The sequence below is a fragment of the Pteropus alecto genome, unplaced genomic scaffold (genome assembly GCF_000325575.1).
Source record: "Pteropus alecto unplaced genomic scaffold, ASM32557v1 scaffold25, whole genome shotgun sequence".
Taxonomy (NCBI): domain Eukaryota; kingdom Metazoa; phylum Chordata; class Mammalia; order Chiroptera; family Pteropodidae; genus Pteropus; species Pteropus alecto.
The window spans coordinates 5,385,665-5,400,970 of NW_006441955.1; the positions used below are offsets into that span (position 1 = coordinate 5,385,665).

General features: G+C 33.9%; 1 protein-coding gene across 4 annotated transcripts in view; it reads left to right on the top strand.

The window, feature by feature from the left end:
* The window catches only part of SCP2 (sterol carrier protein 2), a 116,874-nt gene that overhangs the window by 48,476 nt on the left and 53,092 nt on the right, over window positions 1-15,306 (top strand). For 3 of the 4 annotated variants that reach the window (XM_025051902.1, XM_025051903.1, XM_006919207.3), the window contains exons 7-10: window positions 2,864-2,927; window positions 9,717-9,803; window positions 10,989-11,139; window positions 12,302-12,449. In XM_025051902.1, coding sequence (XP_024907670.1) covers window positions 2,864-2,927; window positions 9,717-9,803; window positions 10,989-11,139; window positions 12,302-12,449 — 450 coding nt within the window. Of the gene's footprint in view, window positions 1-2,863; window positions 2,928-6,284; window positions 6,369-9,716; window positions 9,804-10,988; window positions 11,140-12,301; window positions 12,450-15,306 lie in introns of those variants that run through there. The other variant, XM_006919209.3, reaches the window with a different exon arrangement.

Below are 15,306 nucleotides of genomic sequence, written 5' to 3' on the forward strand. Positions count from 1 at the left end.
ATAGCCAAAAATCTGAATTGGCAGGTCAGAATCAGTAGTCAACAAGGTCTTCATCAGTGCCAGGTGTAATAAATATATGGTAAGTGACTGGCAGTATATTTTTCAAAGGATTGTTATCTTCTGTAGATTAATTGGATCCCATGGTAAGAAAAAAAGAAGAAAAGACATCAACACTTATTGAATATCTCATGGCAGGCTCTATGCCAAGTGCTTTCATATAATTTTGCTTCTTGATTTCCTAGCAATCTATGCATGAATTGCTTATAAATCTTCTAATAAATGACAATAAAGCATTTGTACTGTGTACTGTGACAAGGAACTTGGCATCGACAGAGGTTACTCATTCCATTTTTTGGGGGTGATTCTAGTTGTTACAGTGCTCTTTTTTCATGTTAAAGTCAAATCTCTATCCTTATAATTTATACCCATAGTCTTGTTTCTGTCTTCTAAGATTGACAGAATAAGAGTCTTTCACCTTATAGCCCTTCAGATATCTGAAGCCAGCCTGACCTTGCACTTAATTTCTCTTCTCCTCTTTAACTATTTCTCATTAGACTTGTTTCATGACCCATTGTCTGCAATCTGATTGCTGTACTGTGATCGCACTTGAGCTTTCCTGGTAGTCACATTACACTGTTAACTCACTGAGCTTGTGTGGAACAGAACTGCAGAACCTTTCTCGTAGTTGCTGCTCCTTTTTCCAGGTTGCCTTGAGTGGTCCAAGAATAGAACTGGGCATTAAATTAGTTATGTTCTTATTCATCCTATCGATAAATTTTGTTGAAGACTATTTGGATCCAACATTATAGTATTCCCTCCCAGCTTCAGGTTTGGTGAGAGTGCCTTTGATTTCCTAAAGTAGAGCATGGCTGAGATTAGTTAGTTATCACTAGAGACTTTTCTCTAGGTTAATGCATTAATCAATGCTATTGTTTCCTAATGTATGTTCTGTGGGACATTAAGCTCATAAGATGCTCCATAATGGGATATGCTTCATACTTTAACCTCCTATTGGATAGTCATAATACATATGCAATAGTAAAGGCTCTGAATAACTTGCCATAAAGAAATCTGTTCAATTTTGTTTAACCCAGTATATCAACTTACATGACAGAAGAATCCTTATACCTTTTAGTAACACCGCCCCCCGCAAAAAACAACAAAACCCACATTACAGTATTTCCTTTTCTTGTTCCAAAAGATGTCATGAAAAATTTAGTTGTCTTGTTGATATCCAGTTACCATGTTTCATTTTATCTCCCAGTCAATCTGATCAATTAAAGATATTAATATGATGTAGCTTGTGCTTAGTGAACCCATATTGGCTGCCTCCTGATCACCATTCTTACTGGTATGAAATCACCAGTGTGGATGTAATGGAGGAAGAAGGCAAGAGAACTAATGTGTTAAATTAAGCTATATTTAGAGACTGCAATATGCAATTAGCCCTACAGCCAGACCAGGAGGAAACCTGCAGAACAAAGGAAGATTTCTGCAGGGATTGTGAACAAACCATTTCTCACATCGTGAAGGTAAAACAGGAAAACAAAGTCTTTAACTGGCAGCCTACACAAAATAAAATCATTAATTCCCTATGGCTAAAATCATGGGAACCCTATGGATCGAAGGTAATTGCTAGCAGGCCTTTCACGCTACATGCTCTTATCCTTTCTCACTCTATGCACATATCAAAGGAAAATGAGTAAACAAAGTCTTTAAATTCACACAGAAACTAAAGAATAATACATAAACTGAATTCCCAGAACACTCGAGGTCCCTCTCAGTCTCTTTACTCTGTTTTTCTTACTGTCTCCATCTCAATTGTCTCTGACGCTCTGAGTCTCCCTTAGGCTCTCTCACTCTCTGCCTCTGAAAGGAGACCAGGCTTTGTCTGTGGAGTGTTACTCCTTCTCCAATAAACTTTCCTTTTGACTCTGATTTTGGCGGGCATTTGAATTCTTTCTTGTGCTCAGCCAAGAACCCTTTTCTCTCCCAGTGCAGGGCTTGAGTTCCCCACTACTTGGGGAATTTGCCTTGTCTTGCATCAGATGGAATCCATCTTATTCCCTTTTTAAAATTAGAAGTGAGATAAGATTGGGTCAATTATATTTATGTCTTCTCTGCTCTTAATAAATAATAGTTATGTCACTTCTCCTTGGCAGAGAAGATAGAGATAAAACGGAAATGGTGCCTTTTTTTACTGTATTGTGACATTTTTAATATAACATTAGCTCCAGTCAGTGGACTTTCCAGTCCTTGGTCTTTCTAGCTTTAAAGGATAATTCAAAGCCATTTTATTCTCTTTTATCTTCTTGAAAACAATGAAAATGGGTTGTGTGTGTGTGTGTTTTGTTTTGTTTTGTTTTTACAAATTTACTTAATTAATGTGATTGCTTTTGTTTTCCTGAGACTATTCTGTAAACTTTCTGTTAAGGAATTTGAAAAGCATCTGTATTCTTGTTAGGAACTATCAAAAGAGCTATCAAAAGGAAAGAGAAGAGCAGGCCCTGGAGGGTAGTGTGAATTGTAAAATTCACTTATTCCTGGGGCATTGGGATATTTTGGCAGACTTCCTAAGTAATTGCTGGCAGTGTTCTTTCTTGCCTTATTTTCTAGTTTTTGAAATTGGACCCAAGTTATACTAGGTAGAATAGGCCAGTCTGAACTCTTTTCATATTGTGTGCCTATTGGTTGATTTAATTCATTAAATATACCCAAGTTTAATGACAAAGAAATACTTGTTGAGGGAATTAATGTTGACGTCTTTAATCTGTGCAAAGGAAAATATGGGACACTGAGTACCATTTGTTCATAAATAGCAGAAAAACATTAACTCACTAATAGATATTTACTTTCTCTGTAGGAACAAAAGTTGAACACTTTGCAAAAATTGGATTGAAAAATCATAAACATTCGGTTAATAACCCGTAAGTATTTCAGATATATGAAATTGCGAAAATTTGGATTATCTTGCTGTATAACATGTAACTTTACTACTTGAAAAGCTAATGCAAGACCTCAAAGATATGAACCAGAATGTTTTGTTTATTTTTTTCTTATAAAAGGCTTGTGCCCAAGTAAACTTTTGACTTCTTTTTAGTTTTAGTTTTTGGTCTGTTTATATTTAGAAAACCATTTAAACTTAATGAGTCTTTTAAGAAAGAATGTGAATGGCAGATATTAAAAGATGTAATTGGTCAAAGATTGCAACTCCAGTGAATAAAATCTATTGTAATACTTTTAATTGGAAATAACTAGTCACCACTTTAAGCTATTCTTTAAAACTTTTCTTAATTCATTTGATCAACTAAAAAGTTTGTGGAATGCATATTAGTAGCTATTTTAATTTATATTAAATTATTTGTATTACTTTAGTAATGCATTTTGATTACGTTAGTGTCATTAACTCTTACTCTGTTAGAATAATATGGTTATTTATATCCTAAAAAATATTCTGAAGTAATATTTTAGTACCTAGCATAGTACCTGGCTCATAGCATGTACTTAATAGTTGCTAAATAAAATTGGTTCACTGGGACTTGAATTAGTGCCATATTACTAGAATCTGTACAAAAGCAATACCACCAGGTACTAAAAGAATAATAGCTAGCCTTACTAAATGCCAACTCTGTCACTGTGCTAGGTACTTTTATGTACATATTCATTTAATCCTCTGAAGGACCCTATAAGGTAGATATTTTTATTCTCATTTGATAAGGAAAATGGTGCTTACAGAAATTAGGCAGTACACTCAGGATTATTCTCAGTAGTGGCAAACTAATGTTTGTATTTTTCCTCCTCTTAGATTATAAACTCCTTGAATGGAAGAACCATCTGTTATCTTTAATGCTTAGCACAGAGGTTAGAATATAATAGGTGCTCAGTAAATTGTTTCTGAATTATTAAACAAATTTTTCCATATTTAATAAACATAAAACCATGACAAGGAACATTTTCTACCACAAGTGGATCACTACCACAGATTCCTTAGTACTCCATGCGCCTGCTAGTTCTCCTCATTCTCCTAATTTTAAATTGACGTTTGAATTTAGGCATACTTAATTAACAAATATCTAATTCCATGCCCTAGACCTAAGGGTATTTTATGAAAGATCTAAGGGTATTGTGAAAGCTTTAGTGAATTTTCATTTCTTATATGATAAAATTTAAATTTTTTCGTATGACATAATAAGCCTGTTATAATTTAGCCCCATTCTCCTTTCTTGGTCTTGTTTCTTACCGCTTTCCTGGATATTTCTAATCTCTAGTCTCATCAGATTACTTGGTTTTTCCCAAATATACTGTATAGGACTTGTTTCTTTGTTTTAACTTATGCTGTTAGCTCTCCCTGGAATAGTCTTCTGCCATTCCAAGTGAACATCTCCTTACCCATCAAGTCCCAACACAAATATTGCTTCTCTTAACACCTTCTTAAAGATTCCTGGGCATAATTATTTTTTTTTTCATGAGTTTCATTGTACTCTCTATACCTCTATTATAACACATCACACTGTTTCATACTTAATTATTTATGAGCCTTTCTCCTCTGATAATGATGATCCTCGAACAGAGATTATGTTTCATCTTTGTATCTTCAGTATCTAGCAGGGTATTGGAACATAGTATATACTCAATGAAACTTTGCTGCTACTGAATAAGTAGAGTTAGGACGAGCAGTCTTAAGGCAATAAGAGCTGATTTCCTTGTCCTTAGAACTTGGAGAAGCACTAAAAATCCTTGGGATTTCCTGAAACCAGTAGGGAATTGTGCCAGCTTACTGAGGAATTGACGGCAGTGTAGTTTCCTGGCTTTGAGGCTCCAAAGAACAACTCTCGACTTTCCCCAGAAAATCAAAGCTTCCAAGTCTTTCTCTTCATCTAACTTGGTGTCTAACAAGACCCTTATTTATCACTTATTACAGCATTCTTCTAAAAGGAATTTCATTCACTCAACAAGTATGTATTCAGTAGCCTACTGTGTGCAGGACATTGCTTTAGCTGCTAGTGATGCAGCAATGAACAAGACAGATAAGTTTCTTGCTTGCATGGATCTTCCACTATATATTATAAGTTCTCAATCACGTTGAATTGGCAGATGTTATTTCTGGATGTCAGTTTTATCATTTAAAACTCTGAAACAGGCAAGAATATCCTTCTAGATTTGAATCAGAAATTTCAGGTGCTAACTTCTTGCACTAGTTTTTGTTAGGGTAGTGAAGAAAGAGAATTCTGTGTTTGCTGACCTGTCATTAGAGATACCTTGTTACTTGTTTATAAGAAGATTGAATTAAGAAACTATTCTTAAGTGCTTCCTCGTAAATTATAAGAATAATTAAAGGCTGGGAGAATCTGTGATAAGTAGTATAGGATTAGAGATAACACATACCACCTGTGTCTGTAACTTTCTCCTTCTTGTCTTCTTCATTTGGATGTCCCGTAGGTGCCCCAGAGTCAGTATGTTCTTACAGAATTTATCATTTCTCCTCAATCCTGTTTTCCCTTCAGCAGTCTTCATCTTGATGATTGATGTAACATATACCTAATTATTCAAGACAGAAACCTAGAAGCCAGCCTCAACTCTGCCTTCTTCCTCAGTGTCCCATGTGAGTTGCTGATGACTTGGAGATGAACAGAATCCTAGTGATTCCGTCTCCATGCTATCTTTTGAATTTATCCCTCCTCCCATCTTTCACTTCCAGTTCTGTAATTTAGGTCATTATTATTTCTTGCCATAATTATTGCTCCTTTATCTTCTTGAAAACAATGAAAATGGGTTGTGTGTGTGTGTGTTTTGTTTTGTTTTGTTTTTACAAATTTACTTAATTAATGTGATTGCTTTTGTTTTCCTGAGACTATTCTGTAAACTTTCTGTTAAGGAATTTGAAAAGCATCTGTATTCTTGTTAGGAACTATCAAAAGAGCTATCAAAAGGAAAGAGAAGAGCAGGCCCTGGAGGGTAGTGTGAATTGTAAAATTCACTTATTCCTGGGGCATTGGGATATTTTGGCAGACTTCCTAAGTAATTGCTGGCAGTGTTCTTTCTTGCCTTATTTTCTAGTTTTTGAAATTGGACCCAAGTTATACTAGGTAGAATAGGCCAGTCTGAACTCTTTTCATATTGTGTGCCTATTGGTTGATTTAATTCATTAAATATACCCAAGTTTAATGACAAAGAAATACTTGTTGAGGGAATTAATGTTGACGTCTTTAATCTGTGCAAAGGAAAATATGGGACACTGAGTACCATTTGTTCATAAATAGCAGAAAAACATTAACTCACTAATAGATATTTACTTTCTCTGTAGGAACAAAAGTTGAACACTTTGCAAAAATTGGATTGAAAAATCATAAACATTCGGTTAATAACCCGTAAGTATTTCAGATATATGAAATTGCGAAAATTTGGATTATCTTGCTGTATAACATGTAACTTTACTACTTGAAAAGCTAATGCAAGACCTCAAAGATATGAACCAGAATGTTTTGTTTATTTTTTTCTTATAAAAGGCTTGTGCCCAAGTAAACTTTTGACTTCTTTTTAGTTTTAGTTTTTGGTCTGTTTATATTTAGAAAACCATTTAAACTTAATGAGTCTTTTAAGAAAGAATGTGAATGGCAGATATTAAAAGATGTAATTGGTCAAAGATTGCAACTCCAGTGAATAAAATCTATTGTAATACTTTTAATTGGAAATAACTAGTCACCACTTTAAGCTATTCTTTAAAACTTTTCTTAATTCATTTGATCAACTAAAAGGTTTGTGGAATGCATATTAGTAGCTATTTTAATTTATATTAAATTATTTGTATTACTTTAGTAATGCATTTCGATTACGTTAGTGTCATTAACTCTTACTCTGTTAGAATAATATGGTTATTTATATCCTAAAAAATATTCTGAAGTAATATTTTAGTACCTAGCATAGTACCTGGCTCATAGCATGTACTTAATAGTTGCTAAATAAAATTGGTTCACTGGGACTTGAATTAGTGCCATATTACTAGAATCTGTACAAAAGCAATACCACCAGGTACTAAAAGAATAATAGCTAGCCTTACTAAATGCCAACTCTGTCACTGTGCTAGGTACTTTTATGTACATATTCATTTAATCCTCTGAAGGACTCTATAAGGTAGATATTTTTATTCTCATTTGATAAGGAAAATGGTGCTTACAGAAATTAGGCAGTACACTCAGGATTATTCTCAGTAGTGGCAAACTAATGTTTGTATTTTTCCTCCTCTTAGATTATAAACTCCTTGAATGGAAGAACCATCTGTTATCTTTAATGCTTAGCACAGAGGTTAGAATATAATAGGTGCTCAGTAAATTGTTTCTGAATTATTAAACAAATTTTTCCATATTTAATAAACATAAAACCATGACAAAGAACATTTTCTACCACAAGTGGATCACTACCACAGATTCCTTAGTACTCCATGCTCCTGCTAGTTCTCCTCATTCTCCTAATTTTAAATTGACGTTTGAATTTAGGCATACTTAATTAACAAATATCTAATTCCATGCCCTAGACCTAAGGGTATTTTATGAAAGATCTAAGGGTATTGTGAAAGCTTTAGTGAATTTTCATTTCTTATATGATAAAATTTAAATTTTTTCGTATGACATAATAAGCCTGTTATAATTTAGCCCCATTCTCCTTTCTTGGTCTTGTTTCTTACCGCTTTCCTGGATATTTCTAATCTCTAGTCTCATCAGATTACTTGGTTTTTCCCAAATATACTGTATAGGACTTGTTTCTTTGTTTTAACTTATGCTGTTAGCTCTCCCTGGAATAGTCTTCTGCCATTCCAAGTGAACATCTCCTTACCCATCAAGTCCCAACACAAATATTGCTTCTCTTAACACCTTCTTAAAGATTCCTGGGCATAATTATTTTTTTTTTCATGAGTTTCATTGTACTCTCTATACCTCTATTATAACACATCACACTGTTTCATACTTAATTATTTATGAGCCTTTCTCCTCTGATAATGATGATCCTCGAACAGAGATTATGTTTCATCTTTGTATCTTCAGTATCTAGCAGGGTATTGGAACATAGTATATACTCAATGAAACTTTGCTGCTACTGAATAAGTAGAGTTAGGACGAGCAGTCTTAAGGCAATAAGAGCTGATTTCCTTGTCCTTAGAACTTGGAGAAGCACTAAAAATCCTTGGGATTTCCTGAAACCAGTAGGGAATTGTGCCAGCTTACTGAGGAATTGACGGCAGTGTAGTTTCCTGGCTTTGAGGCTCCAAAGAACAACTCTCGACTTTCCCCAGAAAATCAAAGCTTCCAAGTCTTTCTCTTCATCTAACTTGGTGTCTAACAAGACCCTTATTTATCACTTATTACAGCATTCTTCTAAAAGGAATTTCATTCACTCAACAAGTATGTATTCAGTAGCCTACTGTGTGCAGGACATTGCTTTAGCTGCTAGTGATGCAGCAATGAACAAGACAGATAAGTTTCTTGCTTGCATGGATCTTCCACTATATATTATAAGTTCTCAATCACGTTGAATTGGCAGATGTTATTTCTGGATGTCAGTTTTATCATTTAAAACTCTGAAACAGGCAAGAATATCCTTCTAGATTTGAATCAGAAATTTCAGGTGCTAACTTCTTGCACTAGTTTTTGTTAGGGTAGTGAAGAAAGAGAATTCTGTGTTTGCTGACCTGTCATTAGAGATACCTTGTTACTTGTTTATAAGAAGATTGAATTAAGAAACTATTCTTAAGTGCTTCCTCGTAAATTATAAGAATAATTAAAGGCTGGGAGAATCTGTGATAAGTAGTATAGGATTAGAGATAACACATACCACCTGTGTCTGTAACTTTCTCCTTCTTGTCTTCTTCATTTGGATGTCCCGTAGGTGCCCCAGAGTCAGTATGTTCTTACAGAATTTATCATTTCTCCTCAATCCTGTTTTCCCTTCAGCAGTCTTCATCTTGATGATTGATGTAACATATACCTAATTATTCAAGACAGAAACCTAGAAGCCAGCCTCAACTCTGCCTTCTTCCTCAGTGTCCCATGTGAGTTGCTGATGACTTGGAGATGAACAGAATCCTAGTGATTCCGTCTCCATGCTATCTTTTGAATTTATCCCTCCTCCCATCTTTCACTTCCAGTTCTGTAATTTAGGTCATTATTATTTCTTGCCATAATTATTGCTCCAATTTCTTAGTTGGTTTACTTGCTTTTGGTAATACCTTTTTACCATCCCATACCACAGTTTTTTTCCTTTGATACAAATCTGATCATGTCCCTTCCCAGCTTAATATCCTTTAGTTCCTCATTGCTTTCAGTAAAAAATGTAAACACCATATACTGTCCTTTCATGATCTAACCCACATTCATTTCTCCTGCCTCATCTTCTACCCCTAGCTGCCACCTTATTAGCATAACAAAGATACTTTTGTTACTCAGGAAATTCCAGGGATTTTAGAAGCTCTGTGACTGGAACCCAGGACAAAGACCAGACAGTTTTTTTTATTATACAGCATATGATATTTTGAAGTTACAATTTTTTAAAAGTTCAGTTTAAATAACTTACTGATTAAAGGTTGAAATTGTTTATGAAAGTGTATCTTTTGGTTGTGAAAAGAATGCTTACGTATTATTCTTTCTTTAACTTCTGTACAGAACATCTTCAACAAAAATTATAATTGGTACCTCACATTCTTTAACTACTTGTTTTGCATTTAGGTATTCCCAGTTCCAAGAGGAATACAGTTTAGATGAAGTGATGACATCTAAAAAAGTTTTTGATTTTCTTACTCTCTTACAATGTTGGTAAGAAAAACACATTTTAATATTTAATAGAAGTAACTGCTCCCCCTCACCCACACCCCCCCAGCCATTGGGTAAACCTTAGGCTTTGTATCTGGGTATATCTTTACTGTATCTATATTTGCTTCTGTAAAACTCCTACCAGTGTGGTCCTCACTCAGGAGTGAGTACCCTCACTTCCTTCTCCCACCTAGAGACAGACTGTCTCTTCCCTTGGAAAATTATGTATTTTACTTCTGTCTCTCATGACTTCTACCTACTTTAATTGTATTTATTCATTTAAATGTGATTTAGGAGTCCAGCAGAGTCTAAAGATTTTTCCCTCCAGCATTTTGTTTTTTTTAATTGTATACTTCTACTGCAGGAAACTTTACTGTATCATAGTACCTAAGAGTAAACATAACACAAGAAGAAAACCATAGCCCTCATAGTGATAATAGTTGCAATTTGAAAATTGCTTGACAATATCTATCTCCTAGAACACTGAGTTAGTACTGCGTAGTTCCTTCCTGTGCCTAGTTAATACCTGGCTGTGCCTTGGAGATACTGGCTGGAATCAAGTAAACAAGTGGGGTCAGTTTTTATGTGTTGTATTTATCTGCCCATTTATAAAGTCCAGCTGAACTCACAGAAGGCTTCTTGTGCTTGCCAATTTCCTTCACAGCTTGCTCTAAGGAAAAGAAGTATTTTGAGATCTCAAGAGCCTAACCAAACCATGGACTTTCTGGAATCCCCTATTCCATCCTTTCCCCATTTTCAAAAGTATTCCAAGACTGAATTATTTGGGAGGTAGCAGAGTTGGAGCTAGTTAGGCCTATAGTAGAGTCTTTATTGTGCTAAGCTGGGAATAACCTTTATTGTGCTAAGCTGGGAATAACCTTGTGTACTTCTTAGAAGTCACCAGGTTTGCAGTCAGCATCTGCAGAAGCAAATCCAGGATTCTTTGTAGTAAAAACTTTTTGGGAGCGACTCTTAGAGATCAAGCAGTGACTGACGTCATTTAAGTTCTTGATAGAGGTTCAGTCCTCAGGTGGGAAGCATGTGTAAGTTTTAACTGTAGATATCACAAAGAAAACCATCCAGTGACCAGCGAGCATACTCAGCCTTTCTTCTCAGAAAGAACTTCTAGTCTGAAATCTTAGGATTGAGGTGGACTGGGTGTAAATAATTATTTTTACTTCCTTTTAGTCCCACTTCAGATGGTGCTGCAGCAGCAGTTTTAGCTAGTGAAGAATTTGTAAAGAAGCATAACCTTCAGTCCAAAGCTGTTGAAATTTTGGCACAAGAGATGGCGACTGATTTGCCAAGCTCATTTGAAGGAAAAAGCATTATTAAATTGGTATGTCTGAGATTCTGTTTTGTTAATTAATCAAGGGATTTCTGTTTTAAAAACCTCAAAGTGACAACATGTTGTTATTGGCTCTGGATGTAATTTACTTGAAAAAATGGTCTAGAAAATTTAATATTATAACCCATTCTTAAGAATGTGTTAGGGGAAAATAATTGATGAAAATCTATGCTTCCCATGATAGAGCCATATATCATTATATGATAATTTTTAACTAACTTAGATGTGCTATTTATATTTATTCTGAGTTGGCGAGATATGCCCAGAACTCCAATCTTACAGAGGTAAAGGAAAAATAAAGATGTTTTCAGGGAACTTTCTTGATGCTTCAAAATCCTGATTGAAGATTGAGTACAAAATAGAGGAAGTAAAAACGATGAGAATTCAGACTTAGAGTTAGTTGAATATTTGAAGATATATACACACACACACACACACACACACACATATATTCAATATATGCATGTATACATATACATATATAAACAATTCTTTGGTAAACTATAGTTTACAAAATGATTTTACAGTAATGCTTTGATTTGAAATTGTCCCTATAACTTGCCTAAGATCACAAAGCTAGGGTGCTAGGATATGGTAGAGATGGAACTTATGCTCAGATTTTCTGCTTATAAACAGTACAGTTTCCATTATGCCACAATTTTATTCTTTGTAGAGAAGTTCAGGTTGCATGACCAAAGAGTTTGTTAAGAGCATGGATTTTGGAACAATGTTTGAATCTCATATGATATTCTAAAAGAAAATTGTTTATTTTCATGTAAATTTCCCCTGTTATTTTTTTAGTGTATCTGAATCATAATGATCTGTTGATAAATCTCTTCAGTCTGTTTATCATAACTATACATTGTGGTTTGATAGAATTTTGTAACTTAGCCTAAGAAATGGCCTGAAGAAGTTAAGTCCTTTTTATATATCTTATTTAAAATTCTGTCCTTTATAGTACAGAATTTACTATGTACAGTCTCCTTCCTGGATATCCTTTTATTTGGACTTTGGGTACCATATAGAATCAACTGATACTTTAATATGTGTGATCGGTTCTCAGCTGTTAAAGTTACACATATTAATTTCTTATAATCTTTATATAAAAGTCCCAGTTTTGATGCCCTTTATTTATATATAGTTTTGGTTTTAGGTTGGCTTCGATATAAGTAAAGAAGCTGCCAGAAAGTGCTATGAAAAATCTGGCCTGACACCAGATGATGTTGATGTAATAGAACTTCACGATTGTTTTTCTGTCAATGAACTCCTTACTTATGAAGCACTGGGACTCTGTCCAGAAGGTAATATCTTTCAAGAGATGCATGTTAACTTAATACATTTCTCTGAGAAAATTTCATCATCACCATTGAACAAAAGAATTTGTTAATTGCCTTTTCCTCCATGTTGACTCTGCCACATTATGCAAAGTGAATGTAAGCTATCTTGATACTGGACTTTTTAGACTATATAGTCTTGGACAATAGTAACACTGAGTGTACAAAAAATTTGTGTTGTATAAATCAGGGGTACTTATAATGTACTGCTAAGTGGAGGGGAAAAGGATAGAAAATTACATTTGAAATTCCAACTATTTCAAATTGTGTTTGAATAAAGACTTGCAGAAAGGAAAATGGAAAAACTAGTTGGTGGGATCTGGAGGATTTTTTCCTTTTTCATTTATAAAGTGGTTGTACCATTTCCCATTAGTACCAGCAGTGTATGAAAGTTTTAGTTGCTTCACATCCTCACTAACACTTGCTAGGGTCAGTTTTTAAAATTTTAGCTATTCAAAAGAGTATATAGTTGTGTCTTATTTTAGTTTTAATTTGCATATCTCTAATGGCTAATGATGTTGAGCATCTTTTCATGTGCATATTGGTCATTCATATATCTTCTTTTGTGAAGTGGCTGTTCAGATCTTTTGCCCTTTGATTATTAGGTTGTCTTTTTTTATTGTAAGAATGAATATATATATATACATATACTTTTTTCCTGGATACAAGTCATTTGTCTTATACATGTATACTGTGAACATTTTCTCCCAGGCTGTAGCTTGCCTTTTTGTTTTATTTATTTTTTGCATTTTTTTATTATTTATTATTATTTATGCCTGCAGTACCTGGTCTTCCTAAGTGGTCTCCCATCCAAGTACTAACCAAGCCTGACCCTGCTTAGCTTCAGAGATCAGACATTAGGCTTGTTCAGGGTGGCATGGCCATAGACCATGGATCATGGCTCCACTGGGGCACGAACCCAGGACCTTCTGCATGCAGAGCAGATGTGCTAACTGCTACACTATGGAACTACGTCCACCTTTTTTGTTTTATTAATAGTTTCTCTTGAAGAACACAATTTAAAAATTTTGATGAAATACAAATTATCAATTATGGTTCATGCTTTTTGTATTCTAAGAAACTTTTTCCTATTCCAGCATCATAAAGATTTTCTTCTGTTTTTAATCTAGGAGTCCTATAGATTTAGATTTTATGTTTAAAGTGTTTAATCCATCTTAAGTAAATTTGTGTATGGTGTAAGATAAAGGTCGATATTAATCTTTTTTTATTTCATAAACATTTCCAGCACTATTTGCTGAAAAGACTTCTTTTCCCATTGAATTGCACTGGCACCTTTGGCAAAAATCAATTGCCCGTGTGTGTGTGTGTGTGTGTGTGTGTGTGTGTGTGTGTGTGTTGTTCCATTTTTGGACTTTCTGTTCTGTTCCATTGATCTACATGTCTCAACTTTTCACCAATACCAAATTATTTTAGCTACTGTACTTATACTATTACTATATTGTACTGTATAGTAAGTCTTAAAATAAAATAGGATAAGTTCTCCAACTTTGTTCTTTTTAAAAATTATTTTAGTTATTTTAGATTTTTTGCATCTCGATGTACATAATAGAATTAGTTTGTCTATATCTACACACATACACACACCTGCTGGAATTTTCATTGACATTTCATTGAAACTGTAGACCCATTTAGAGATAATTATCTCAATAATGTTGAATCTCCCAATCCATTAAATGGTATGCATTTCCATTTATTTAACTTTCCTTTTTTTTAGATGTAATACTCTATACACTGAAGAAAATGAAAACACTAATTCAAAAAGATATTATATACACCCTCATGTTTATTATAGCATTATTTACAATAGCTAAAATATGGAAACAGTCTAAATGTTCATCAACAGATAAATGGATAATGAAAATGTGGTATATTTCTATATCATGAAATATTATTCAACCATAAAAAGGAATGAAATCTTACCATTTTTGACTATATGGATGGAACTTGAGGGCATTTTGCTAAGTGAAATAAGTCAAAGAAAGACAAATGCCATATGGTCTCACTTATATGAGATCTCACTTAAATGGAATTAAAAAAAAAAAAAACCCAAGCTCATACATATACGGAACAGATTGGTGGTTGCCAGAGATGGGGGTGGGTGAGTGAAATGGGTAAAAAGAGTCAAAATGTACAAACTTGCAGTTATAAAATAAATAATGGGAATGTAATGTACAACATGGTGACTATAGTTAATAATACTATATCATATGTTTGAAAGTTGCTAAGAGTGTAGAGCTTAAAAATTCTCATCCTAAGAAAAATAAATTTTGAAACTATATATGGGGATGAATGTTAACTAGACTTATTGTGGTACTATGTCACAATATCTACAAATATGGAATCATTATGTTATACACCAGAAACTAATATAATGTTATATGTTAATTATATCTCATAAGCTTGAGGATTATGTAAATATATGTAAAATAATTAGAACAAAGCCTGACACAGAGTCAGTGCTTAAAAGCTATTCATTGCCTCTGATTGTACCACAGCCCCCATTATCATTATTTGGAGATTTCAGCTCTCATTACTTTTCAGAAATATAATCTGAAAGAACATTTTATACAATGCATGCATTTTTACTTATTTCTTAACCACCTAGAAGAATGACTAGGGAATTGATATGAACGTTGGAAGCTGCCAACCATGTAATGTAATGTTTTTCCTCCTAAGCTTACATTTATGGCTCAAAAAGATTCTCAGCCACTTCCCTTAGTTTCATAAAGTGCTCTTTTTTTATTCTTCTCCTTTTCTTTTTCCTGTTTATTAAGAATATTTATATAGCATATAAGAGTACAGT